The sequence below is a fragment of the Musca autumnalis genome, unplaced genomic scaffold (assembly GCF_047663935.1).
Source record: "Musca autumnalis isolate F117 unplaced genomic scaffold, ASM4766393v1 scaffold_5, whole genome shotgun sequence".
Classification (NCBI taxonomy): Eukaryota; Metazoa; Arthropoda; class Insecta; order Diptera; family Muscidae; genus Musca; species Musca autumnalis.
This window is the reverse complement of record NW_027412088.1, coordinates 187062969-187089218: the sequence shown is the minus strand read 5'-3', so window position 1 is coordinate 187089218 and position 26250 is coordinate 187062969. Positions and strand designations below refer to the sequence as shown.

General features: G+C 37.0%; 1 protein-coding gene across 2 annotated transcripts in view; it reads right to left on the bottom strand.

The window, feature by feature from the left end:
- Nucleotides 1–19795, bottom strand: part of px (MAP7 domain-containg protein plexus) — a 184558-nt gene extending 164763 nt beyond the window's left edge. For both annotated transcript variants that reach the window (XM_073954951.1, XM_073954950.1), the window contains exons 1-2: nucleotides 18622–19795; nucleotides 16813–18558 (exon numbers count right to left, since the gene is read on the bottom strand). In XM_073954951.1, coding sequence (XP_073811052.1) covers nucleotides 16813–18522 — 1710 coding nt within the window. In that variant the 5' untranslated portion in view covers nucleotides 18523–18558; nucleotides 18622–19795. The remainder of the gene's footprint in view (nucleotides 1–16812; nucleotides 18559–18621) is intronic.
- Between the last annotated feature and the right edge of the window lie 6455 nt (nucleotides 19796–26250).

Below are 26250 nucleotides of genomic sequence, written 5' to 3'. Positions count from 1 at the left end.
CTTCTGTTATCTTTAAAAGACTTCATTAGGTATTCTGTTAACTTTGGAAGAGGTCTTCTGTTGTTTTTAGAAGACCTCAAGAGGTCTTTTTTGTCTCTAGCAGACCTCAAGCTGTCTTCTGTCGTCTTAGAAAAACTCGAGAGGTCTTGTGTTGACTTTTGAAGAACTCAAGAGGTATTCTGTTGTCTTTAGAAGACCTCAAGGCCTCAAGAGATCTTCAGTTGTTTTCAGAGGAACTCAAGAAGTCATCTGTTGTCCCAAGAAGGCGTCAATAGTTCTTCTGTTGACTTTAGAACCAACTCAAGAGGTCTTCTGTTATCTTTAAAAGACTTCATTAGGTATTCTGTTAACTTTGGAAGAGGTCTTCTGTTGTTTTTAGAAGACCTCAAGAGGTCTTTTTTGTCTCTAGCAGACCTCAAGCTGTCTTCTGTCGTCTTAGAAAAACTCGAGAGGTCTTGTGTTGACTTTTGAAGAACTCAAGAGGTATTCTGTTGTCTTTAGAAGACCTCAAAAGGTCTTCTGTTGTCATTCGGAGGCCTCAAGAAGTATTTTCTTGCCTTTAGAAGACCTCAATAGGTCTTCGGTGTCCTTTAAAAGACCTCATTAAGTATCCCGTTGCCTTTAGAACTTAAGAGGTCTTCTGTTGTCTTTAGAAGACCTCAAAGGGATCTTCTGTTGTCATGAGAAGTCTTCAAGGTTTTCTCTTGTCCTGGAATGAAATCAAGAGGTCTTCTGTTGTCCTTAGAAGACCTCAAGAAGTCTTCTGTTGTCTTTAGAAGACCTCAAGAGGTCTTCTGTTGTCTAATGAGAACCTCAAGAGGTCATCTGTTTTGAAGACATTTTTAGTGTTTACTTTGTTGATTGGGTTTGTCGGTGTAATAATTAGGCCCACTGGGTATGATACCTACTCCACCAACGCTTAAAAAATTACTCTGGAAACTTCCAAAACTTCTATTGCCACCTACGAAAATCCTATTTATTTTTATTATTGTATTTTTGTACAGCCATAGTCTAAGGATATTTATCTGGTTTTTATTATACAACTATTAATAAAATATCTATTAATAAATATCTACAGAACTAATTCGAACCGCGGAATAAAAAATACATTTAAAAAAAATTAAATAATTGAATATTTCCATCTCTGTTGGATGGCCAAATTGCTTGCTTCTGTATTTGATTTACTCTCTGTTTACTGGTAACGAATTTATATGTGTAATTCCTGGACACCCTATCATAGCTTGATTGATTTTTTAATATCTTTCATTTGTTGATTCATTTGATGTAAACATGACTTAAGAGGGTACACTCTTAATTATTAGTCAATTACACATTTCCATCTCTGTAAATGAAATGGTTGGCGGTTTTGTCATTTTTTTACTCTGTTTAGTTGGACTTTATAGGTCTGTTTCCTTAGATTCTAAATGATAAAAGTGACAAAAGAGGAAACCGCCAACATTGCTCTCTCATAACAAGTTTTGCATAAATGTGAAGATTTTGTAAAAATGTCAAAAACAAACATACAAATTTAATTTTCTTCTTTTAATTCACTAATTTTAACTTTGTTTTGTCAGACCGCACTTTTGTTTGTTTTGGTTTTTTTTCTTCTTTGTTCATTGTCAAATAATCGTCTGGTAATCTGTGGTAAAAGAGAAAGCTATTTTGGTTCTCTCTCTCTCTCTTTAAAATTGCTTCCAGTTTTGCTACTCTTTTCACATTAAAAATGGTAAAACTGGTAACCTCGGGCACTTAAAGAAACAAAACTTAACTTATTTGTGTAGTTGTAGACATCCTATATTTTCATCTCTCCCCTCGTCATCAGTATGCTAGGATTAATTCCGGATATCCTTCATTTGTTCATTCACATAATGTAAACGTCAAGTACAAATGCCCTTTACATTAGCTTTCCGTAAAGCCGGTTTATTGTTTTGTTATTTGCAGTACTACAATTTAGCTATTTTTTGTTTGAATGTATTGTATTGAATGTTATATTTTAATTTATTTAACATTTTCACTCTTTCCATTTCCATTTATTTTCCCAATGTAAACAGTTTCAATTATCCAATGTAATTTGGTTGTGCTCGCTTTTCAATGATAAATTCCTCTCGCATAGTCCATATTGACGTATAATCAACAAAAACATTTCATATTCCACATAAAGCCATCAATCATACGCCATGTAAACCACCTACCAACAATCCCTGACACATTATACAAAAAATGACAATCTGGCAACACTATTTATAACAAAGTTAGTGGTGTTGCTGCTGCTGTAGCAGCAACGCAAACAATGCTTATTTTTCCTAGAACAATACAAACAAGCAAACATTGGATTTTTTGTAGACCATGCCCCACAATAACAGAAATTGTGTGATATTTATGCAACGACGAAGACGAGGACGGAGTGTAGGAGAGAATACCAAAACACCACAATTCAGTAACGCCAACAATGCTTACTTATTCACTTTTTTTGGTTAAGTACCACCACAGAACGAATAGGAAAACAACTAAAACAACAGTAAATGGCTAGAAACAATTTACAATTTATGATGACTTGTTGATATACTTGAGATACTTGATGTTTACTATGAAGACAAGGTGGAGAAAAGAAGAGGAAGAAGGAGAAAACGAAAAATTAATCCGAAAAAAACAAATAGAAAACATAATTTCTTTAACAAAACAAGAATAAGAAGAAGCAAATATTTCAAAGTAATGAAAGCACCATAATTTTAAAGATTTCTTCTCTTTATAACAGCCTTTCTGTCTCTCTTCCCTTGTCTTTGTCATGTCTCACTCGTTAAGGTTGTTGTGGTTGCTTAATGTCATTGCACGTCAAACATAATGTACAACAAATACCCACATTGTAGTTTATTCTGTTTTGCTGATAAAGCAAAATTGAAGCATTAAATTGTGTTATCAATTTAAACAGTCATCATCAGTCAGTCAGTCAGCCATACCTAATAATGAGTGTGGGCCTGGCTGGCAGGCAGTCAGAAAAGTCACGACAGACAGACAACAGTAATAATACCAGCCCCAAAAATGTCCATAACATAAGCAGCGACCGCAGCAGCAGTAACAACAATAACAGCATTTGCACTTGTGCAAACAAAACAACGACCCAACCAAAAGTAACAACAACAACGACAAGAGTAAAATGTAAATAAACCAAAAACAAATAAAATTTTATTGTATTGAAATCTATTGAACTATGAGATAATGAGTGGCTGAGTATTTAGTGAGAGGAAGGGAGGGGAAGAGAGTGGGAGATATTGGGGTGGCAATAACACTTAAATTCGTGTCCAGTAAACGCATTGTTGTAAATCAACACACAACCAAAACAATTGGACTACTCAGGCATAACCGTTGCATAAACAGAGATGGAAGTTTAGAATTGTCTAATGATTAAAAAGGTACATCTTATGCCACATTTACATGAGGTGAGTGAACAAATTTAGGATATAGGAAAATAATGACATTAATTGAACTAGTATAAAATGCAGTGAGGAATGACGGGGAATACAATCCGTTAACAGAGATGGAAATATTTAATTGTCTAATAATTTAAAGGGTAGGTATGTATTAAGTCATGTTTACATCATGTGAATGAACAAATTAAAGAATGGCCACAACCGTTACAAAATCTTAAAAAAAATTACATCTTAGGCCAAATTTACACGAAGTGAGTGAACATGTTAAGAAAAAATAATAATGATAATTTTTGAACTAGAGAATGAAGAAATAAGGAAAAATTCAATAACATTTACATATAAGTTCATGTCCAGTAAACAAACCAAATCGACAACCCAGGCAAGCAATTCATTAACAGAGATGGAAATGTGTAATTGACTAATAACTAAAAGGATATTTTTGATGTCAGATTTACATTAAGAGATTGAACAAATTAAGAATAGGTATCGGGAAAGAATTTAAATCATACTGATCACGCTCTGGATAGAGAGAGAGGGAGAGAGGAAAATATATGGTGTCAGCAACACACATGTAAATTCGTGGCCAGTAAACAGAGCAGAAACGATAAACCAGCTAACCAATCCATTAACAGAGATGGAAATGTGTAATTAGACCAATAATTAATTAATAATTATTATTAATCAATAAGCCACGTTTACATCAAACGAATAAATAAATTAAAAAACATGACAAAATCGAACAAACTATGACATGATGTCAACAATTACGCATATAAAGTCGTAAAGTAAGCAGAATGTTAATCAAACACACAAAAAAGCAATTTGACCAACCAACAGAGATGGAAATATGGAATTATTTAACAAAAATTTAAATGTACTTTTTAACGGTTGCCACCGTGGTACAATGGTATGCACACCCGCCTTGCACGCTGAATGCCCGGGTTCAATTCTCAGGTCAGGCAAGATCAAATTTTTAACGGCGGCAAATAACCCTCAGTGTATTGTTGGCGACATTTCCTGGATATTTCAGCCATGTAAAACTTCTCTACAAGTGGTGTCTTAAGATACGCCGTTCGGACACGGCAATAAACAGTAGGTCCAATATTATTGAGGTAATATGAATCAGGGTGCACTCATTGTTATGAGAGAAGTCCCCTTGATCCTTCTGGGATGTTTGTGGAACAGTTATTACTTTTTAATCCGCGCTTAGAGTTCATTGTATAGAATACAAATACAGCTAAATAGAGTTCGAGTTGGGAGCTGTAGAACTTTTAAAATTGTTATCAAAACTTCTTCTGCGAAGTACCCTAGGCCATATATCAGAAATAAGAGCCCCAACTAATTCTTGGTAGTTCATATTCGCATTATTTTTAAAGTTTCCCCAACGTTTTTAGCCACAAAGTGCCGATGGCCTCAAGCGGTTTCACCAGGATTTATTGTGTTTACCAATATTCGGTTGTTTAACTTTTTTATTATACGGAAAACATAAGAACGGTTGATATTAATCCACATTCCGAATTAATATTTCAAAATTTAAATTTTTATATGAGGGAAAAAAACTGCCGATTTGAGGGTATTCTGACATTTTCCGCAGACCATGGGAAAAGTGGTATATAGTGTCAAAATGTGGTTTTAGACCCTAAGTATGTTTCGACGAAATGTGTTTCAGATAATTTTGAGTTGATTTAGCCATGTCCGTCCGTCTGCCTGGCTGGCTGGAGCGCACGATAACTCTCGAACGGATCAACCGATTTGGTCCAAAATATGGCTTTCGTAATATTTTATCCAAACTTAGTTTAAGTTTGAAGATGGTAACTCTTGAAGGAAGTAACCGATTTGATCCATATTTTGCACATCGTGAAATTTTTCTACCAGACTTAGATGAGGTTCCAATATGGACTCAATCGGTCCACTCTTTCGGGTACCTCCCACACAAAATTTCCGAAAAGTTCAGTTTAGGGCCAGGTCTCGAATCGCTTTGATTTTTGTTTACGCAAGTTGTATTCGCTGTCCTCTATACGACGCTGTAAGTTTCATTATGGGCAAGTCCATACTTCCTGAGAAAATAGCCTGAAAGGTGCAAAAACCCCTATGACACCGTGTGTAGTGGATGGAGCGTAAGATAACTCTCGAACGGATCTGCCGTTTCGGTCCAAAATGTGGCCTTCGTAATGTTTTGTGCAAACTTAGTTTAAGTTCGAAAATAAACCATGTCGGTCCACTCCTTCAGGTACCTCCCTCACAAAAATTCAAAAATCTTCGGAAAAAATATGCGCACGATAACTCTTGAAGGGAGTGACTGATGTAATACATACTCTGGACATCCTAATATATCTGCCAGATATATATCAGGTTCGAATATGGACTATATTTGTGCACTCCTTTGGGTACCTCCCACACAAAATTTCGGATATGTTCACTTTAAGACCTGCTCTCGAATCACTTTGATTTTTGTTAAAGCGATTTGCATTCGCTACCTCCATTACGATGGTAAAAGTTTTTTCAGGAGCAGGTCCATATTTCTTGGGAAAACATCCCGAATGGTGTAAAAAGCCCTATGTCACCATATGTGGCTCTCGAACTGTTTTACCGATTTGGTGCAACATTTAGTCTTCGTAATATTTTATCCAAACTTAGTTTCATGGGACAATACCGGTCCCCAACTTCCGGTACTTCTGCGCACGATAACTCTTGAAGGGAGTGACTGATGTAATACATACTCTGGACATCCTAATATATCTGCCAGATATATATCAGGTTCGAATATGGACTATATTTGTGCACTCCTTTGGGTACCTCCCACACAAAATTTCGGATATGTTCACTTTAAGACCTGCTCTCGAATCACTTTGATTTTTGTTGAAGCGATTTGCATTCGCTACCTCCATTACGATGGTAAAAGTTTTTTCAGGAGCAGGTCCATATTTCTTGGGAAAACATCCCGAAAGGTGTAAAAAGCCCTATGTCACCATATGTGGCTCTCGAACTGTTTTACCGATTTGGTGCAACATTTAGTCTTCGTAATATTTTATCCAAACTTAGTTTCATGGGACAATACCGGTCCCCAACTTCCGGTACTTCTCCCCAATATTTAAATAATGTCACTAAAATGTTAGGACGATATCACTTGAATGGTGCAACCAATTTGGTCCAAACTTTGGATCTCCTAATATTTTGTGAAAATTTAGTTTAACTTCTAAAATGGCCCATATTGGTCCTCCCTAAGGGTACCTCCCCCACAAAAGTTCATCATTTGTGTTAATTCCTAATACACATTTTTGTCGGCAAGTTCAAATGTTGAAAAAGGGCCACAAAATTCTGAAGAGACGGTAAATACATTCTATCTGTCCGTAGATGAAAGTTTCAATTCACATTGGCTGAGGGTATACCACTGTCGGCAAAGCCGACTGACGCTTTTTTACTTGTTTCAGTACCATTTCACTATAGAAAGTACCCCCGCGGCCAATTCAGTACCATTTCACGTACACACGTTGAAAAATTTTATGTGAAAATAAAAAACTCTACGAGTACCTTCCAACACGAGAACCTGAAAGACCTCTTTTATGGGGGCTATATGAATGCTGACAAACTATCGATAGTCTAACTATCGTTTTGATTACTGACGTAAAACAAAGTTCACTTCGGCCTCCAAACCATGTTTTTTGGGTTATCTGTCGCGAATAATTAAAAATTAAAAAAAAAATTGTATAGTGTTCAGTATAAACAAAGCTTTACGACAGCGCTCAAAACGATAGTCGGACTATCGATAGTATCGGATAAAAAATACCTAATTTCAGTCATTTCGATGGGATAATCAGACCAAAATCGAAAATCGGGTGCTATCGTTCTATGATCAGCACTGACAAATTTCTGGAGGAGAGTTTTGTAGCCCCAACGAAGATTAAATACCAAATTTCAACAAGTTCAAAATACCGCCAATCTGGAGGTATCGTTTTATGTGGACTATATCAAAAATTTGCAATACCAAACATCCTAAAAGTAATTGAAACTTCTGACGGACGGACATTGTTATATACAACATAGGGTCTAACAAAGTTAGTTATACCCTCTAGGAGGTTATACAAATATATACGATTCTGCAACATTCTTCAGATTTCGAAGATATAAAGCTTTGTTGTTTTTTACTGAATAAAATATTTTTATTTTTTTTTAAAAAATAAAAAAAGTATCATTTTAGTAATTCTTGAAATTTTTAATTTTCCATCCCTGGTTTATACCCACATATCCCAATTTACCAATTTTAATGGGTATTTACCATTTGGGTATTTACCCATTTCCCATCTCTATGTGTATGTAAAAGTACTATTATTTTTTCCATTAACATAATTTAATTAATAATTATTTATTAAAATAAATTTTATTCAATTAAAACATCCCATCTCTGCAAATGGTGTGTGAATGGGTGTTTAATGCACTCAATCAAAAACAGAGCGCCACCACCACATGCATTGCCTTTTTACATGAAAGAGTAATGATGAGAGGAGTACAGAGATGTCGATGATGATGACAATGACGTTGCTGATGGTGGAAACAATCATTTGTTAATCTTGAAGTGTTAACAGTAATTAATATAGCGGCCAGCACACAATACGAACTACACATTGCCGTTGTCGTCCACCAATGTGCCCACACGAGAGATGATAGCTGTCTCTCACTGTGCGAGTAAAGGAGTGAATGGAGAAAAAATTAAACATAAATAACAGCTATAAAATTGTAGAAAAATAAACAAAATTCATGACACGGATGCTGTTTGTATATTTTCAAAACTATTTTTCCACAGAATACACACTTATGGTCTGTTCCTTTACTTTTGAAAATGGTAATACCGGCAAAAGTAGTAAAGCTTGTAAACTGGTCTCATATGACCAGTTTTTTACTGTCTGAAGTAAAAAGTGGTAAAAACTTAAAGATTCTTGCACGTAGAGGAACAGAGCTTTAATGTACACATTAGCTGTGTTCCTTCAAGGTAAAGAATTTTAAAGTGTTGTGAATTTAACATGCAACCAGTTTACTACTTTTCTTACTTGTTACCTTTCAAAAAGTAAAGGAACACAGCTACTACCCACATCAATTTGTTAGTATGGCTTAAAGACAAACAAACAAGCTACAAGAGAAAAACTTAAATAAACATAAAAACGTGTAATAAATGTATGGAGAGAAGAAACACAAGTAGTTACTTCAGATATTATTAAAGAGGTAAAAAAACATCAACCACCATGACCGTGTTGCCACATAAATTCAAAAGCGATCCGTTACCAGCCCCCCCCTCCCCACAAAAAGTGGTGGGAGGTAGGTTTCGTGTATAATAAATTGTCAATGTTATGGTAAATTAAAAAATCTGTAACAAATTTCATGAGACACGTTTCAAATTTTCTTAAAGAACGGACACATTCAATTCACCCACCCCTCTCCAACCTCCCCCTTTTTGTAGAGCACGTAAAACCCACAAAAACACCACCCCGCCACAACAAAAATACGAATAGTCAGCAGAAAAAATGGCAATAGAAATGCCGAAAACATACTTAGCTAGACAACATGATCCGCATGCCATGTTAAAAGTATGTTTGTAGGTTTGGTGGTGGTAGGTAGGTAGGTAACATCTTAAAAATAACATGCAAAACAATAACCCAACAATTCCATCACGAAGTCGACCGACCGACCAACCTGGCGCGGCTGATGGCTAAGTGATTGATACAACAGCAATAATAAACAGCAACAACAACAACAGCGGCGACGATATTTAAAACCAGAAACACGCGACATGTTCGTTACATATCCTAGGGGGCTGATTGACCACCATACTTAAGTGTGGAACACACAATTGCATATACTCGCCACACATTAGCTGGCAAGTCAATCAACATGAAAATCAACAAAATTGGGTATGGACGGACAGGTGTGGTGGAAGGAGGAGAAGAAGGTAAGGAGAAGGAGCAACAACAGTGGTTTGAGGCAATCAAAAAAGTTGAAATGAATTTTAAAAATTCTCTAAGGAAGAATTCTATATAGACACAATCCACGCTGTCTACACCAATGGAACACGATCCGAGAAGTCGCCTTAAACTGGATTAAAAAGCAAAAGGTTTGCACTTTTGTTGAGAAGATCCCTAAAATAAATGAATTTCAAAACGAACAAACTCTTAAATTGCACTTACGCGAAAAAATTGAGGAAGCTCTACGGAGCACCCTTTCTTTCAGAAAGGCGCAATAGAAGCACCCTTTGCTACAGAAAGGGTCTATAGAAGCACCCTTTGCTACAGAAAGGGTCTATAGAAGCACCCTTTGCTTCAGAAAGGGTCTATAGAAGCACACTTTATTTCAGAAAGGGTCTATAGAAGCACCCTTTCCTTTAGAAAGGGTATGTAGAAGCACCCCTTCTTTCAGAAAGAGTCTATAGAAGCATACTTTCTTTCAGAAAGAGTTTATAGAAGCATCCTTTCTTTCAGAAAGAGTCTATAGAAGCACCCTTTCTTTCAGAAAGGATCTATAGAAGCACCCTTTCTTTCAGAAAGGATCTATAGAAGCACCCTTTCTTTCAGAAAGGATCTATAGAAGCACCCTTTCTTTCAGAAAGGATCTATAGAAGCATCCTTTCTTTCAGAAAGGATCTATAGAAGCACCCTTTCTTTCAGAAAGAATGTATAGAAGCACCCTTTCTTTCAGAAAGGATCTATAAGAGCATCCTTTCTTTCAGAAAGGGGCTAATGGAACACCCTTTCTTTCAGAAAGGATCTATAAGAGCATCCTTTCTTTCAGAAAGGATCTATAAGAGCATCCTTTCTTTCAGAAAGGGGCTAAAGGAGCACCCTTTCTTTCAGAAAGGGTCTATAGCACCCCTTCTTTCAGAAAGGGTCTATAGCACCCCTTCTTTCAGAGAGGGTCTATAGCACCCCTTCTTTCAGAAAGGGTCTATAGCACCCCTTCTTTCAGAAAGCGTCTTCTTTAGAAAGGGTCTGTAGAAGCACCCCTTCTTTCAGAAAGAGTCTATAGAAGCATCCTTTCTTTCAGAAAGAGTCTATAGAAGCATCCTTTCTTTCAGAAAGAGTCTATAGAAGCATCCTTTCTTTCAGAAAGAGTCTATAGAAGCCTCCTTTCTTTCAGAAAGAGTCTATAGAAGCACCCCTTCTTTCAGAAAGAATGTATAGAAGCACCCTTTCTTTCAGAAAGAATGTATAGAAGCACCCTTTCTTTCAGAAAGGATCTATAGAAGCACCCTTTCTTTCAGAAAGAATGTATAGAATCACCCTTTCTTTCAGAAAGGATCTATAGAAGCACCCTTTCTTTCAGAAAGGATCTATAGAAGCACCCTTTCTTTCAGAAAGAATGTATAGAAGCACCCTTTCTTTCAGAAAGAATGTATAGAAGCACCCTTTCTTTCAGAAAGGATCTATAAGAGCATCCTTTCTTTCAGAAAGGGGCTAATGGAACACCCTTTCTTTCAGAAAGGATCTATAAGAGCATCCTTTCTTTCAGAAAGGATCTATAAGAGCATCCTTTCTTTCAGAAAGGGGCTAAAGGAGCACCCTTTCTTTCAGAAAGGGTCTATAGCACCCCTTCTTTCAGAAAGGGTCTATAGCACCCCTTCTTTCAGAAAAGGTCTATAGCACCCCTTCTTTCAGAAAGGGTCTATAGCACCCCTTCTTTCAGAAAGCGTCTTCTTTAGAAAGGGTCTGTAGAAGCACCCCTTCTTTCAGAAAGAGTCTATAGAAGCATCCTTTCTTTCAGAAAGAGTCTATAGAAGCACCCTTTCTTTCAGAAAGAATGTATAGAAGCACCCTTTCTTTCAGAAAGGATCTATAGAAGCACCCTTTCTTTCAGAAAGGATCTATAGAAGCACCCTTTCTATCAGAAAGAATGTATAGAAGCACCCTTTCTTTCAGAAAGGATCTATAGAAGCACCCTTTCTTTCAGAAAGGATCTATAGAAGCACCCTTTCTTTCAGAAAGAATGTATAGAAGCACCCTTTCTTTCAGAAAGGATCTATAAGAGCATCCTTTCTTTCAGAAAGGGGCTAATGGAACACCCTTTCTTTCAGAAAGGATCTATAAGAGCATCCTTTCTTTCAGAAAGGATCTATAAGAGCATCCTTTCTTTCAGAAAGGGGCTAAAGGAGCACCCTTTCTTTCAGAAAGGGTCTATAGCACCCCTTCTTTCAGAAAGGGTCTATAGCACCCCTTCTTTCAGAAAGGGTCTATAGCACCCCTTCTTTCAGAAAGCGTCTAAAGGAGCACCCTTTCTTTCAGAAAGGGTCTACAGGAACACCCTTTCTTTGAGGAAGTGTATATAGGAGCACCCTTTCTTTGAGGAAGGGTCTATAGAAGCACCCTTTCTTTCAGAAAGGCTCTATAGAAGCACCCTTTCTTTCAGAAGGGGTCTATAGAAGCACCCTTTCTTTCAGAAGGGGTCTATAGGAGCACCCTTTCTTTCAGAAGGGGTCTATAGGAACACCCTTTCTTTGAGGAAGGGTCTATAGGAGCACCCTTTCTTTGAGGAAGGATCTACAAGAGCACCCTTTCTTTCAGAACGGGGTCTATAGAAGCACCCTTTCTTTGAGGAAGGGTCTACAAGAGCACCCTTTCATTCAGAAAGGGTATACAGGAGCACCCTTTCTTTCAGAAGGGGTCTATAGTAGCACCCTTTCTTTCAAAAAGGGTCTATAGAAGCACCCTTTGTTTCAGAAAGGGTCTGTAGAAGCATCCTTTCTTTCAGAAAGGGTCTATAGAAGCACCCTTTCTTACAGAAAGGGTCTATAGAAGCACCCTTTCTTTCAGACAGGGTCTATAGAAGCACCCTTTCTTTTAGAAAGGGTCTATAGGAGCACCCTTTCTTTCAGAACGGGGTCTATAGAAGCACCCTTTCTTTCAGAAAGGGTCTATAGAAGCACCCTTTCTTTCAGAAAGGGTCTATAGAAGCACTCTTTCTTTCAGAAAGGGTCTATAGAAGCACCCTTTCTTTCAGAAGGGGTCTATAGTAGCACCCTTTCTTTCAAAAAGGGTCTATAGAAACACCTTTTGTTTCAGAAAGGGTCTGTAGAAGCATCCTTTCTTTCAGAAAGGGTCTATAGAAGCACCCTTTCTTACAGAAAGGGTCTATAGAAGCACCCTTTCTTTCGGAAAGGGTCTATAGAAGCACCCTTTCTTTCGGAAAGGGTCTATAGAAGCACCCTTTCTTTCGGAAAGGGTCTATAGAAGCTCCCTTTCTTTCGGAAGGGGTGTATATAGAAGCACCCTTTCTTTCGGAAAGGGTCTATAGAAGCACACTTTTTTCAGAAGGGGTCTATAGAAGCACCCTTTCTTTCAGAAAGGGTCCGCAGAGCACCCTTTCTTTTAGAAAGGGTCTATAGAAGCACCCTTTTTTAGAAAGGGTCTAAAGGAGCACCCTTTCATTTAGAAAGGGTCTATAGGAGCACCCTTTCATTTAGAAAGGGTCTATAGAAGCACCCTTTCTTTTAGAAAGGGTCTGTAGAAGCACCCCTTCTTTCAGAAAGGGTCTATAGAAGCACCCTCTGCTTCAGAAAGGGTCTATAGAAGCACCCTCTGCTTCAGAAAGGGTCTATAGAAGCACCCCCGCTTCAGAAAGGGTCTATAGAAGCACCCTTTCTTTCAGAAGGAGTCTTTTAGAAGCCCCCTTTCATTCAGAAAGTGTCTATATGGGCACTCTTTCTTTCGGAAAGGGCCTATAGAAGCACCCTTTCCTTCAGAAATCATTTACTCCCTTCGAGTGTTACCGGACTCTCCATTTTAAAGAAACATTCTGAACTTATGTGGGGTTAGTACCCAAAGAAATGGACCCATACGGTCCATCTTCGAACTTCGTTTAAAACCGGACAATTACAAGTTGCAAAGTTTGGACAAATAGTGCTTGAAATTGACTTCAAATTGTGTGAAACGGATTTCGCCCAATCATATTTGGAAACCATTATGAGGATAAGAAACTGTTTGGATCCAATGAAAGTGTTCTATATACCCTCGTTAGCCTTAAAGAGAAAATATCACAGAAATACCTCTTAACATTTATTAAAATAATGTATCTCAACCACTGTTCCAACTTGGCGCCGCGTTATATATGTATGCTATTTATCCTCCACACTTCACATTTTCCATGTTATCAAATTTGTAATGTTTGATGGCGTTCTTGTTGTTGATGTTGGCATGATTTTTTTTGCATTAGTGGCAAAAAACTGAGCGACACAGTCATAAGTGTCTATCTGTCCGTCCGTTTGTCTGTCCGCTTACATATAATTTACACAAAACACTGATAATATGATGTCGTTATTCCAAGACACATTTCAAGGAAGTGGTGGAAGCGGGGGACGGGGGGAACAATGCAACAAGAACGCTTTCAAGCTAAAACTAGATATGACCCAATACATTAAGTAGAACTAGTAGCCGGTGGCTTGCTGCTGTTATTCGTTCAAAAAAATTACGATGCGATAACATTTCTGCGTTATCGGATTACACTGCTGCAAACGTGGAAATCAAAGGGGGCATGTTTGTAAGTATTTCTGTTTGTTACAAGACCGGTTCACTTCACTTCTTTGTGGAAGGCTTTGATGTTGCAAGGAATAACATGTGATTACAATTATGAATAGGAAGTGTGGGTAATTAGGTTTGTTTTGGAGAAAAACATAGGATGGCCCATGTAGCTGATGTTTGTTAAACTGAGGTTGCATTGTTCACTTACCAAATATAGAACAAGGGTTTTATTTCGCAGACGACTGGAAAAAGAAATCGAAGATACATTGCAGCAATCGAAAGTTGACCCACCCCATTGAAAATGTATTGCAACACTGGTTTAATCCTAGTTTAGGGGCTCCACTTGGATCATCACTTGGTGTGCTCATCGCCACGATCAACATTTCTATACCTTCGGCCTTTAGCAGAACGAGGGTATATACACTTTGATACCACTAAAAGTGTGCTTAATCTATATAATGATTTTGGAACCCTGGTATTGTCTGGAGGAAGTCCATACTTCCCGAGATATGGGTCTTGACATTTCGGAAATTTCGTACTTTCACACCTTTAGGTTGTTTAGGGGCACATCTCGGATCGGACTGAAATTTTTACAGTAGACAGCACTTGGCATCCTGAACACAACGATATATAATTTTCCGGGGGGAAGTCCATATTTGGGCAATATGGGCATCGTTTTAAAGCTTATGGAGAGTACTTTTATGCACGCGTTACACTCGTGGAAAAATTTCTTCGATATATGAAGTTCCAGAAGGTCTATATCGGACAACACCTTCGGGTTCCTCCATTGCAAAAGTTCAATATTTTCGTGGTGCCCAACTAAATGGCTGGTGGGTACGATAACTACCGATAGAAATGACCGGCATTGGCCCAAGCTTTGCACATTTTAAATTCAAAAATGTTCCTTAAATGCAGTTTAAGAAACAGCAAAAGTTCTCATCAGGTATTATATAGGGAACAGAGGACCTTTCGAGTTCTTCTAGAGGAAACAGAAAACTAGAGGTCCTCTTGAGGTTTTCTACCGACAATACAAGATCACTTTAGGTCGTATAGGCAGCAGAAGACTTCTTAAGGTCACCTATAAATCACAGAAAACCTCTTGATGCATTCTTTAGGCGGCAGAAGTCCTTTTTAGATCTTCTCTAGTCGATATAAGACTTTTTGAGATCTTTTGAGGTGTTTTATAGCTACAAAAGATCTATTGAAGTGTTCTATAGACAAGAAAAAACCTCTCAAAGTCTTATAAAGATTACGAAAAATCTCTTAAGGTTTTCCATAGACAACATAAGAGCGTTCTAGGTCTACTTTAGGCGATCGAAGACCTCTTGAGACAACACAAGATGTCATGAGGTCCTAGAGGCAACAGAAGACTTCTTAGGGTCTCCTGTAAGTCACAGAAAACCTCTTCAGACTTTTTGAGGTCATGTATAGGCAACAAAAGTTCTTATGAGGTGTTCTATAGGCAACAGAAAACCTCTCGGTCTTATATAGGCAACAGATAACATCTTGAAGTCTTCTATAGGCAGTATAAGACCATTAGAGGCACAAAAATACCATTTGAGGTGTTTCATATACAAAAGGAGACCTCCAGAGGTCTTCTATAGACAGCAAGTTTTTTGAGGCATTGTTGAGGCACAAGAGATTTTTTGAAGTATTATATGGACTAAAAAAAGACCTTTGGAGGACTTCTACGGACGGCAAAGGACCTTTGAGTGTCTTCTATAGGTAACAGAAGACTTCTTAAGGTCTGATATATGTCACAGAAAACCTATTGATGCATGTTTAGGCGACAGAAGACCTTTTAAGGTTATCCCTAGACGATATAAAGGTTTATGAGGAAACAAAAGACCTTTTGGGGTGTCCTACAGGTAACAAAAGATCTTTTGAGGGGTCCTATAGGCAGCAGAAAACCTCTTGAGATCTTACATAGGCAACAGGCAGTAGGTAGGCGCATGCAGCAGCGGCTTTGCATCATGCAGATCAACCTGCATCACTGCAAAGCTGCTGCGGCCGAACTCCTCCTAACCCTCACAAAACACCAAGTTGACATTGCCCTAATCCAGGAACCCTATCTTTATAAGAACAGGGTTGCCGGACTGAATGACAAAAACTATACCACTTTCGCCGCTTCCAATGGAGATAAGGTAAGAACATGTATAGTCGACAAAAAGAACCTTAACTTACTTCTCCTCTCTAATTTCAGTGGAGGAGACATAACTGCTGTTAGGATGGAAGACCACTCTAAACGAGTCACTATCTTCACATCTATCTACCATATAGGTATGTGATGGAAAGCGATTCGACTCGTTTTGCCAAAAATCGAAATCGTATATCTCCAATTTTGGTGAATATTTTAATGAAATTGAAAATGGATTTTAAAAATATTATTCAAATAATGGGCGTTTGCTAAGCAAAACTATATACATATATCATCAACGGCACTCCGATTATATACCATTTCGATTCTGCAAATCGAGTCGATTCGGTTTTCATCACATACCCGATAGTGTTTCGGCCAGCGGCTGCCAACCCAGCATCAAACCTTTGCTTCACGTGGGTTTCTATGCTGCTACAACAACAACAACTAAAACGATAGCCATTCATATTCCTTACATCTATTAGTTTTAACTTCAAGTTTACATTTTCATCCTTGCTATGACATAACCTCAAATTATCAAATTCCATATTAAGACGAGAATTTCAGTCAAGACTGGTTGCAGACCGCGTCTCCCACTAAAACGATTGTCAATCTTAATCCTTACATTTAATCCTTTTAAATTCCATTTGCTCAAGTTTACATTTTTTATCCTTACCGTGACATAACCTCAAATTATAAAATTCCGCATTAACAGACAAATGATTGACAAAATTTAGAGATCTACACTTACCTTATAATGATGCCACTGCTTCATTAAATGTTCATAGCACAAGTGACACGCCTGGATCATACCGCGTGGATCCATGGGTCGCGAACGTGCCGGTCGTGGATGCATATCATAGAATATGGGAAAGTAGGGACGATCAACTTTATCATCTTTGGATTTTAAAGTGCTTATCTCAATTAAACTGCCGCGACGTTGCTCCTCACCGCAGGCATAACATACTTCGGTGGTAGAATTTTTATCGGGCATTGACAGATCTAAAATGCCCACATCTACAGGTGGGGCGGTTGTATTGTTAGGCATAGCCGTTGGTGTTGCTGGAGCCGATACTGAAGATGTTATACCCCCCGCTGTATTGGGTGGTATTGATGATGGTCGAGTGTTGCGTAAATCCAATACATCATCATTTTCCCGCTGATGTGAAGAGCTGTAGTCAACGCTATATGGACTGGGTGGACAGTGTTGAGGGGTGGTGGTGTTTCTTCCTGCATTCGGGTCGCTGGGTGACATGGCCATTGGTGGTGGCGTTGGTTTAATTTGATAATTGTGCGGTGAAGATGTATCCAGGTTTAAATGTGGAGCACTGTTGTAGTGGGAAGGTGGTTGGCCACCTTGACCACCATAGGCATTGTGTAATACCGAATTGGAATAGGAAAGTTGTCCCAATTTCAATTTGTGGTGAGCAAATGATGAGGGTTTTATGTTCAACGATTCAAAGGCATTGCCCTGTACACTTGATGGCCTTGAAGAGGGGGAGGGAAGTTGTAAATTTCCTCCTCCTCCACCACCACCCTCGCGAGATTGAGGTCTACTCAAAGACTGTGATCGTTCATTGGGATTGCGTGAAAGTGACAATGGAGAATTTCGGGTATAATAATCTTGTGCCGTATTGGGTGCTGGCGAAGGTGAGGAATTTCTTGACAGAGAACCTCCTCCCTGTGGCGTCAATTGTTGATGCATTGCATTGTTGGGATTCGTTGCTTGATTATACATAGAAGATTCATTGCGATAATGTTGCGGTGTGCTGTTGTTGCGATTATTGTTGTAGCCATAAGGCATTTGTGGTGACGATGTGTGTTGCTGACGTTGTTGCTGCTGCTGCAGTTGTTGTTGCTGTTGTAGTTGTTGATGCGCACTTTCATTAGCTAAGCTAGATTGGGCTAAATGCTCGGCACTTAATCCCAACATTTGGGCGGCATATTCACCCTGAGTGGCAATATCGGCACCAATATAGGGTTTATTATCTACCCTCTTCATGTGATAGATACGTTGTATGTGAGGCTTCTTTTCCCTTTCATAGGCATTCCATTGTTCATTAAGGGAAAGGTAGCAAAGATGACAGGCCATAACATATGCTTGCTGGACTGTGACTTGGGGCACTCCCGTTGGTGGTTCATGGCGTTCCAAAAAGGGGAAATAAGATTCTTGGGGCCTTTCGTAGTTGGGTTTTATGCGCAGCATTTGATAGGCACCTTGGCCGCCGCAAACATAACATAGAGGCATTTGCTCCGCAGTGCGATAGTGATGATGCTGCTGCACCATCTGATGCTGATGGGCGGCCATGGCAGCTGCATAATGTTGTTGTTGTTGATGCTGCTGCTGCTGCTGGTGCTGAGATGATGCCGATGGAGGCCTGGATTGCTCCGATTGTTGCTGTTGCTGCTGCTGGCTACTTTTAAGCTCATTTTTAATATAAGCTTTGGCTTTTTCCATCATTAAATAACTACTAATTTTGCTCCACTCTCTCTTAATCTGCAAAAAATGGCAAGAAAATTAATTAAATTATTTACAAAAATTAAAGCTATAGCAACTCACCTGTTTTGGGCCAACTGGGCTAGAAGATGTTTGGCAATTTGTTATCCTAAACACCCATTCATCTATCCCGGCACATTGGAGGCACTTGTGTGGCAATTGGATACAGCTGTATATACATATGGGATGTATGTGGAACTATGTGTGTGCGTGTGCGCTTTATTTATGTATGCACTCAATGCACTGATGATGGGTTGGTTGGTTTGGCGATCAATGTTGATGGGATGATGACGACGATACGAATTTTGACGATTTGCTGTTGTTGTTGTTGCTTTGCAAATTTTATATATTATTTTTCTATACTGAAGCTGCGTTGTTGGTGCTGCTGTTGTTGTTGTGATACGAGAAATTTGTTTTATTTTTTACTTTTATAGGTATGCAATTTACAGAAGCAGCCCACCCAGAGAGTAGAGTTGACGTCCGTCCTCGTTGTTGTCATAATACGTACGTAGTACTATGTCTCGAATCGTTTCGTTGAATGCAGACTGGGGCGATTTAGATTTGCAAGAGGAGTTTGGGGGCCACGCAATGCAACAATGAATGCACTGCTGATAGCACTGCAACACTCTATTCTGCTGGCTGGTTGTAAAGTTCTGAAATTGTTTTTGTTTTTACGAAACCCCAAGAACACAAACCCGAATCGACGAATTTGTTAGCAACTTCCAAATGTTAGGAAAAAGATGCCTCCAAAAGTTCGCTAGGTATTTATTTTTTATTTCCTTGCCGATCAAATCACAACTAAACAATCAACAATACAACGAACGCGACACGTCGTAGTACGAGTGGGGAAACCAACCTTGCTCCAATTTTGTTTTAAAACTATATAAAACGAAACTTTTCACCGAACGGATTCCGTGTCCCTAAACACACAAAATATCATCATACATTTTTGCCAAAGGTGTTGTAGTTGTTGCTGCTGTTGTCGGTAACAAATTTATTTAGCCTTTTTTCACTACTTTAATGCGATAACTTTCGTTGTTCAATTGGAATTTTACAAGCTTTAAAATGTGCTGCCTATGTATTGAATTTTTGCAAATGTTTCACTATTTGGGATGTTATTATGTAGTTTTTACTTTATTTCCATTTATTTCCATTAAATTGAGAAATTAATTATGGGAACAACAAAAGAACCGAGCCATACTAATTCTTGCTGATTCCTGAGTTTCTCCCTATTTTCGTAGTAGCTGGTTATCGTAGTTTCTGAGATTTTTCTTCTTTTCTCAAGGATTCTTTGAAAAAATTATCGATTGCTGTACGGTAATCGAAAAGGTGCGATAAACGAAGAAGTAATGTTGTATGGCAACACGTCAAATTGTCATGTATGAGAATAAATCATTAAAAAGGTCGTTTTAATTATGGCTGCTTATCATGGTAGAACAAACCAGGTAAAGTAAGTACTACAACAAATACAACTCAACAACAACCACATAGGAATTTGTTTTTGCTTGTAACGTTAGTGTCAAATAAAAATGTAAACAAAATAAGGAAATGTCTATAAATTATTGCAATTTAAAAAAAACTTATAATTTTTCACAATTTATTGAATATTTTGAAAAACATGAATGAAAACTCGTTAGATTTTTAATTTGAATGTTTCCATATCATTCCACTAAATGCATACCTTCTCGCAGAAAGTAGAATTCTTGCAAAAATGTTTGGGGTCGCTGGTAATTCATTGAAAAAATAGAAGCTGTTTCAATCGTTTGCTTTTGAAATGTTTATTAGGGCTTTATTCTTTTCAAGTTTAACAAAATACCACACATATTAACAAATATTGTACCGCCTCTATAAGCGCGTGTTTTAGTGTCCGACATGTCGACATTTGGGAATATTTATCATTGACGGATGAGGAAGAAATACGGGATACAAGAGTGTTTTCACCTTTATGCCAAATTTACACTAGCGCTCCAAAATCCACTGGATTTCACCAAATCCTGAAATACACCCCAGTGTTTACACTTATTTTTTGTTGATTCCAAACATATCACAATGATCAGGGTAGATGCATATGCGCAGCTGATCGAACATGAATTTTCACAAGTTGTTGTAAATTGAATTAATCATCACAAATATAAAAATATAGAACTTTACAACTTTATTTGGAAAATTATCGTAAAATTATCTATATATTGTATTAATTGTGTATAGTACTAACAAATGAAAAAATAAAAAAAAAATATTTTATCGTTGAGACATAATAAAAAATTTTGATAGATAAAAGATGTGCTCAGAACCGGCATAATATTAGTACTCCGAAATGTAGCAAGACTTGCACTTCTCTTTAAACAAAAATAGCGCCGAATAACACCTTCTCCTGTTTTCTGCCATACAATTTTGGCCTAGTAGAAACTAGCAGCAAGTATTTTCATTGGCATCTTATATGATATCTGATACGTTGATTTTGACATTTATGCAATTTCCGTCATTTTTCCGTTCCCGTATTTTTTAAGAAATTTGTATAGGGAAGCAATTTTTGACTATTCGCTCTTTTTTCTAACACTACCATTAAAAAAGTACGGGAACACAATGAAAAATAGCATTGTAACAAAGTAATTTAATACTTTTTTCACATTGTTTACAAATTTTGATACTAAAATTTTTGTTGCAGCAATTGACCATCAACCTTGTTTATTGTAATACGTGAAAAGTGTTGCTACTTTTGGTACTTTTTTTAGGCAAAAACAGGGTTGTATATCATGTGTACTGTGATTTCGATGTTGATTTCGCTGAAATCACGAAATGAGGTAATTTCATTTTTGTATGCGAAATCATGATAAATTTAGCTTGATTCCGCCCGAAATCACGCATCGCCTTCGAAATCACGAAAAGACGCCGAATGTAAACCAAACATTTGAATAATATGTCAAACAATTTTAAAAACAATCGATTTCAATGATTTTTAAAATTATTTTTGGAACATTTGTATGGAAATAATTCGTCAGGTTATCATTGAAACAAACATTTTATCATATCTACAACTTGATTATGCGGAGAAAGATTGGTCCTTCATTCAATTTGCGCGATTTTAATAAAATGCTCAAAATTGGTGTTGGAAAAAAACCCACTTGTTGCTTAATTTTGAAGTTTTAGGAATTCAGGAAAAACAAGGGTTATATAGATTTTTATCATTTAAATCTACCTCTTTACTTATACCATGATATTAACTAATTTAACTTGTCTTTTGGCTGAAATTTTCTTTAAAATCAGTAAATAAAAAGTGTGAAAATTTGAATCATGTTGCTATGAATTGTGTACCATATCGTATGAACGGGTTAATTCGTATACGTAATTATGAGAGGGAATAACGTGATTCAAATGCTGGTATGAACATAACATAAACGAAACGATCGTCACATAATCCCGGTCGACACTAGAGTGATTTCATTGAAAAAATTGCATGAAATTATGCGTCTCTAGATCGACTGCCACAGTAAAGTAAAAACATGAAATTGCTGTAGTGGGGAATTCGATTTAAGAAAGTCTAATTTCATGAAATTTTTAATGAAATTCACGCTAGTGTGGAATGGGACATAGCGGTTGATGTATAGGACTTTACTTGATATCCTTTTCTACATAATCTCCTTAGGTCATATAGGACAATTATTTAAATTAATTAAATATCTTCTCCTGTTTTTTCATTAGTCCTGTTCGATAGCTTCGCAAGTAAAAAGTATTTGCAAGTTCTTGCAACTACTTACAATGCTTCTCAATTCTCTTTTAAGTTCAAGTTTGTTATCGAACAGCATTTCGTAAAAGTTTGCACAAATTTGTACATGTTTTGAAAGAAAAAGTTGTAACTTTGCCTGTTCCAGTACTTTATAAAGTGGTAAAAGTTGTAAAAGTCGTAAACGATTTTCATATAAATTTTGTGTACGGGAACGCAAAATGTGTAAAAGTGGTAAAAATTTAAAAAATTTTTAGTTCTGGAACAGAGCTACTGTGTCATATGTTTGCCATGGCCTACATTGCATGGTACAAATACACAGGTAGCCGCATCGGCAATTGTTGGTAACATAAGGTGTCAAAATTTGACATCAATTCAATGCAGTTGACACATTATGTTACCATCAGCTGGCATGATAATGCTACCTGTATTATTGTACCATGCTACATTGTAATCATGGTACAATAATACAGGTAGCATTATCAAGCCAGCTGATGGTAACATGATAGCTCTGTTCCTTTACGTGCCTGAGGTTACCATTTCTTACCATTTTTAACCTGCAAAGTGTTCCTTTACTTTAAAAAGCATACAATTTATATGAGACCAGTTCACCACTTTTACCATTTTTTGCCACTGTTACCATTTTTAAAAGTAAAGGAACAGACCAGATGTGTCAATTGCATTAAATTGATAGCTTCGTTCCCGTACTTTTTAATAGTAAAACTCGTAAAAGAGAGAACTGCAAACAATTTGTTGTCACACACAAGTTTTTTGAAATAGTTCGGGAACGGAAAAATGGAAAATACGTCAAAAAAAAACTGGAACAAATGTCAAAGTCGGCGTATCAGCCAATCAGATGCCGGCAACCATGTTACTATTTTTTTACTCGCCCAAATTTGTCGTGTAAAAAGTTTTTAAAGAGAGCGTCATTCAGCGCCATTTTTGTTTAAAGAGAAGTGAACATTTTACAACTTTTTTGTGTACGGGAACGGTTTTTGGAGTAAAATGTATGCCTTGGCACCCTCAGTCTTCACATCTACAAGCTCAACAACCTTACTATAACTGACTGTTACAAATATAGACAATGACAGCGAGTCAGTCCCTCAAAACTGTCGCCAGCAGCAAAAACACGGACGATAGTTATGAAGAGGGACGATATCCCGGAACTCGGCGACAAAAATGAAAACTTAAACAGACATAGCTCCTCAATCTAATGGAGGAGAAAGTCCCCAAAGTTTCAGAGAAGATAGCATCCCGGGCGACATTTGGGAATATTTATCATTGACGGATGAGGAATAATTACGGGATACACGAGTGTTTTCACCTTTAGTCATGATACTACACGCCAATTCATTGGAAATATTGGTGAAACTATCTGTTCGCCAACTCTACGCGGCTGAAAGTGTGCTGAAACACGATTTTCGTATGCTTTGACTTTTGACTTAATGCCGGAAGAACATGCAACTTATGGGTACTTTACACGATATGTTTTTTTACATATGAGTTGTCACTTCTCCCATACAAAATGTATATGCAAAGTGACAACTCATATGTAAAAAACATATCGTGTAAAGTACCCATTAATGAATTAAGCCAGAAATCCTCTTATGTGACGAGGGGTTTACCTTTGGGTTTGGCTCCATAAAACAACAGTAATCAATGCGCAGTATTTCAAAAGATTTAGGGGTCGGTTATGGAAAGCAACTTAACTGTAGTTGCGTTGCCAGAAGAGAAAATCATACAATTACAATAAGTGAAACGAAAGAAATTTTTGTCAAATTCATTCAATATCAATGTTTTGAACCTTTAGCTATTTATTTAATTGCAAAAAGGTTAAATTCCAATGCGGAAATGGAAATTTTGATTATTAAATTTGTTGTCGGCAAAGCAACTGGAGTTGGGTTGCTATCCATAATCGACCCCTTAAAGTCTTCACTAGGATTGGGTTTGCACGTTATGGAAATCATTTAGTTGTTGCCAAGGCGAATTTAACAAGGTGATCCAGTAGTTGACGTTAGGTTGTAGTCTTCATTTGCTGTCAAATTTTTTTTGCGCGAAATATCCACAAAAGTTAGAAGAAAACGTTAAAATATTATTCGCGAAGCTTAAACAAAGATGTTGTACACAGATATTTTTTATAGAAGCGAAATATTTGTTATTTATTTTTGATTAAAAATATGTTTTGACAGCAAATGAAGACATAGGTTGCTATTATTGTATCACCTTCTTTCTTACACCATGGTTGTTGCAATAGATTCTCTGTTGACGTTGTGTGTTGTTGCAGTACAGGGGCTCAATTCTGTTTCTATGAAAATGTGAAATGAAAACTTTTATAAAGGAAAAAACTGTCAAATGAAAAAATTTATAAAGGAAATATTGTTTATTTCAAATTTTCACAGAACAAGAATCCAGGCCCTGGTCCAAAATGGCTTTGCAACAAAGAGGAGTTTGTCCATGTTGTTTCAGTTGCTGTTATATGCCATTTAGATATGACACCATTAGCCGGATTTAGCCCATTATCAGGTTTTATTTGCTAAATCCAGCCAAAATCCACCAGATTCCCCATACAAAAATAAATCCTCCTATTAAGTGGATTTGTTTTAAATCTGGTATAAATCCTCGTATACAACTCTGTGTTTTGCAACATGTAGCTAGAAAATACAAAAAAGCTCTGTTCCTTTACGTGCAAGAATCTTCAAGTTTTACCACTTTCTACTCGAAAAGCGTTCCTTTACTTCAGACACCATACAATTCATATGGGAGCAGTTTACAACTTTTGCTACTTTTGCCGGTTTTACCACTTTCAAAAGTAAAGGAACAGACCAAAAGTTGCAAGCTGGTACAAGAAACAAGGTAGATGCATCGGTGAGCTGCTACACTAAAAATAATTTAAAATGTAAAAATTTGTAAACAAGGAGGAGAAATTAAATTTGTTTTGATGTACAAAGTTGATTTTAATCAACCAAGACTAATATTTATGATGTCTAAACGATAAAATAATTCGTTTATTTATTTTAGATGGGCAAACTGCGATAAAATAATTCTTTATTCGCTCTTTACTTAGCATTAATAGCATAATGTCCTAACATTTTCAGTATGAAACAATAAATTTGTAATTTGACGTATGTTTTTTGAGACGAATTCTATTTACAAAAAATTCTTTTGCTTATCAAATTCGTTCAGATGGGCTAATGCATCTACCTTGGTAATTGTGCTATGAAGAAAAATCAGCTGACTGCCATTTAAATCCTCCAAAATGTATATCTAAATGCAATGAGATTTGTACTGGATTTATTAACCCAGATAAAGCCAGTGGTCGTTTAAACGCCACAAAAAATTGTTGCAAAAATTGACGTAAAACTCTGGTTTTTTCGAATATTTTTGTGGGGTTTTTTGCATTTTGTTATAGTATTGTCTGTTATCTGTAAGTTCACGCTTATAATGCTTCATTTGACCTACGTATTTCCACGCAATTGGGCTAAAACCCAAGCTATTCGAAGAAATCGACTTTTTTGTAATTTTCGACTTTTGATGAAAAATTTAAATATGCGATAAAAATTTAATCAAAAATGTTAGAATCATATAAAGTCAGGGATTTGTTAGGAATATAGTAAGAGTATTTTCTCAGTCAAAAACCAAGGGATTGGCATGTAAGGATACCCCTATATTACCCTCCAAATTTTTGGAACTTTTAAAAGAAGGCCCGATTGCAGGAAAACTATACGTTCCAGAGAAAAAAGTTATTTTTTAAAAAATGCTTAAAAAATCTCAAAAATAAAATTTTCATAAAAAATTTTAAGTTTTCTCGCAAAAAAAATTCTCGGCGCTAAGTGGGTTAAATCCAGTCGAGGATTTATGTCTAGTCTAAATGAGCTATTATCGTGGTTATCCCAGCCTGATGATCAGTTAGAATACTTGATATTGTATTTGTTATTAAATGCCATGACGTATTATTGTTGTTCTGTATT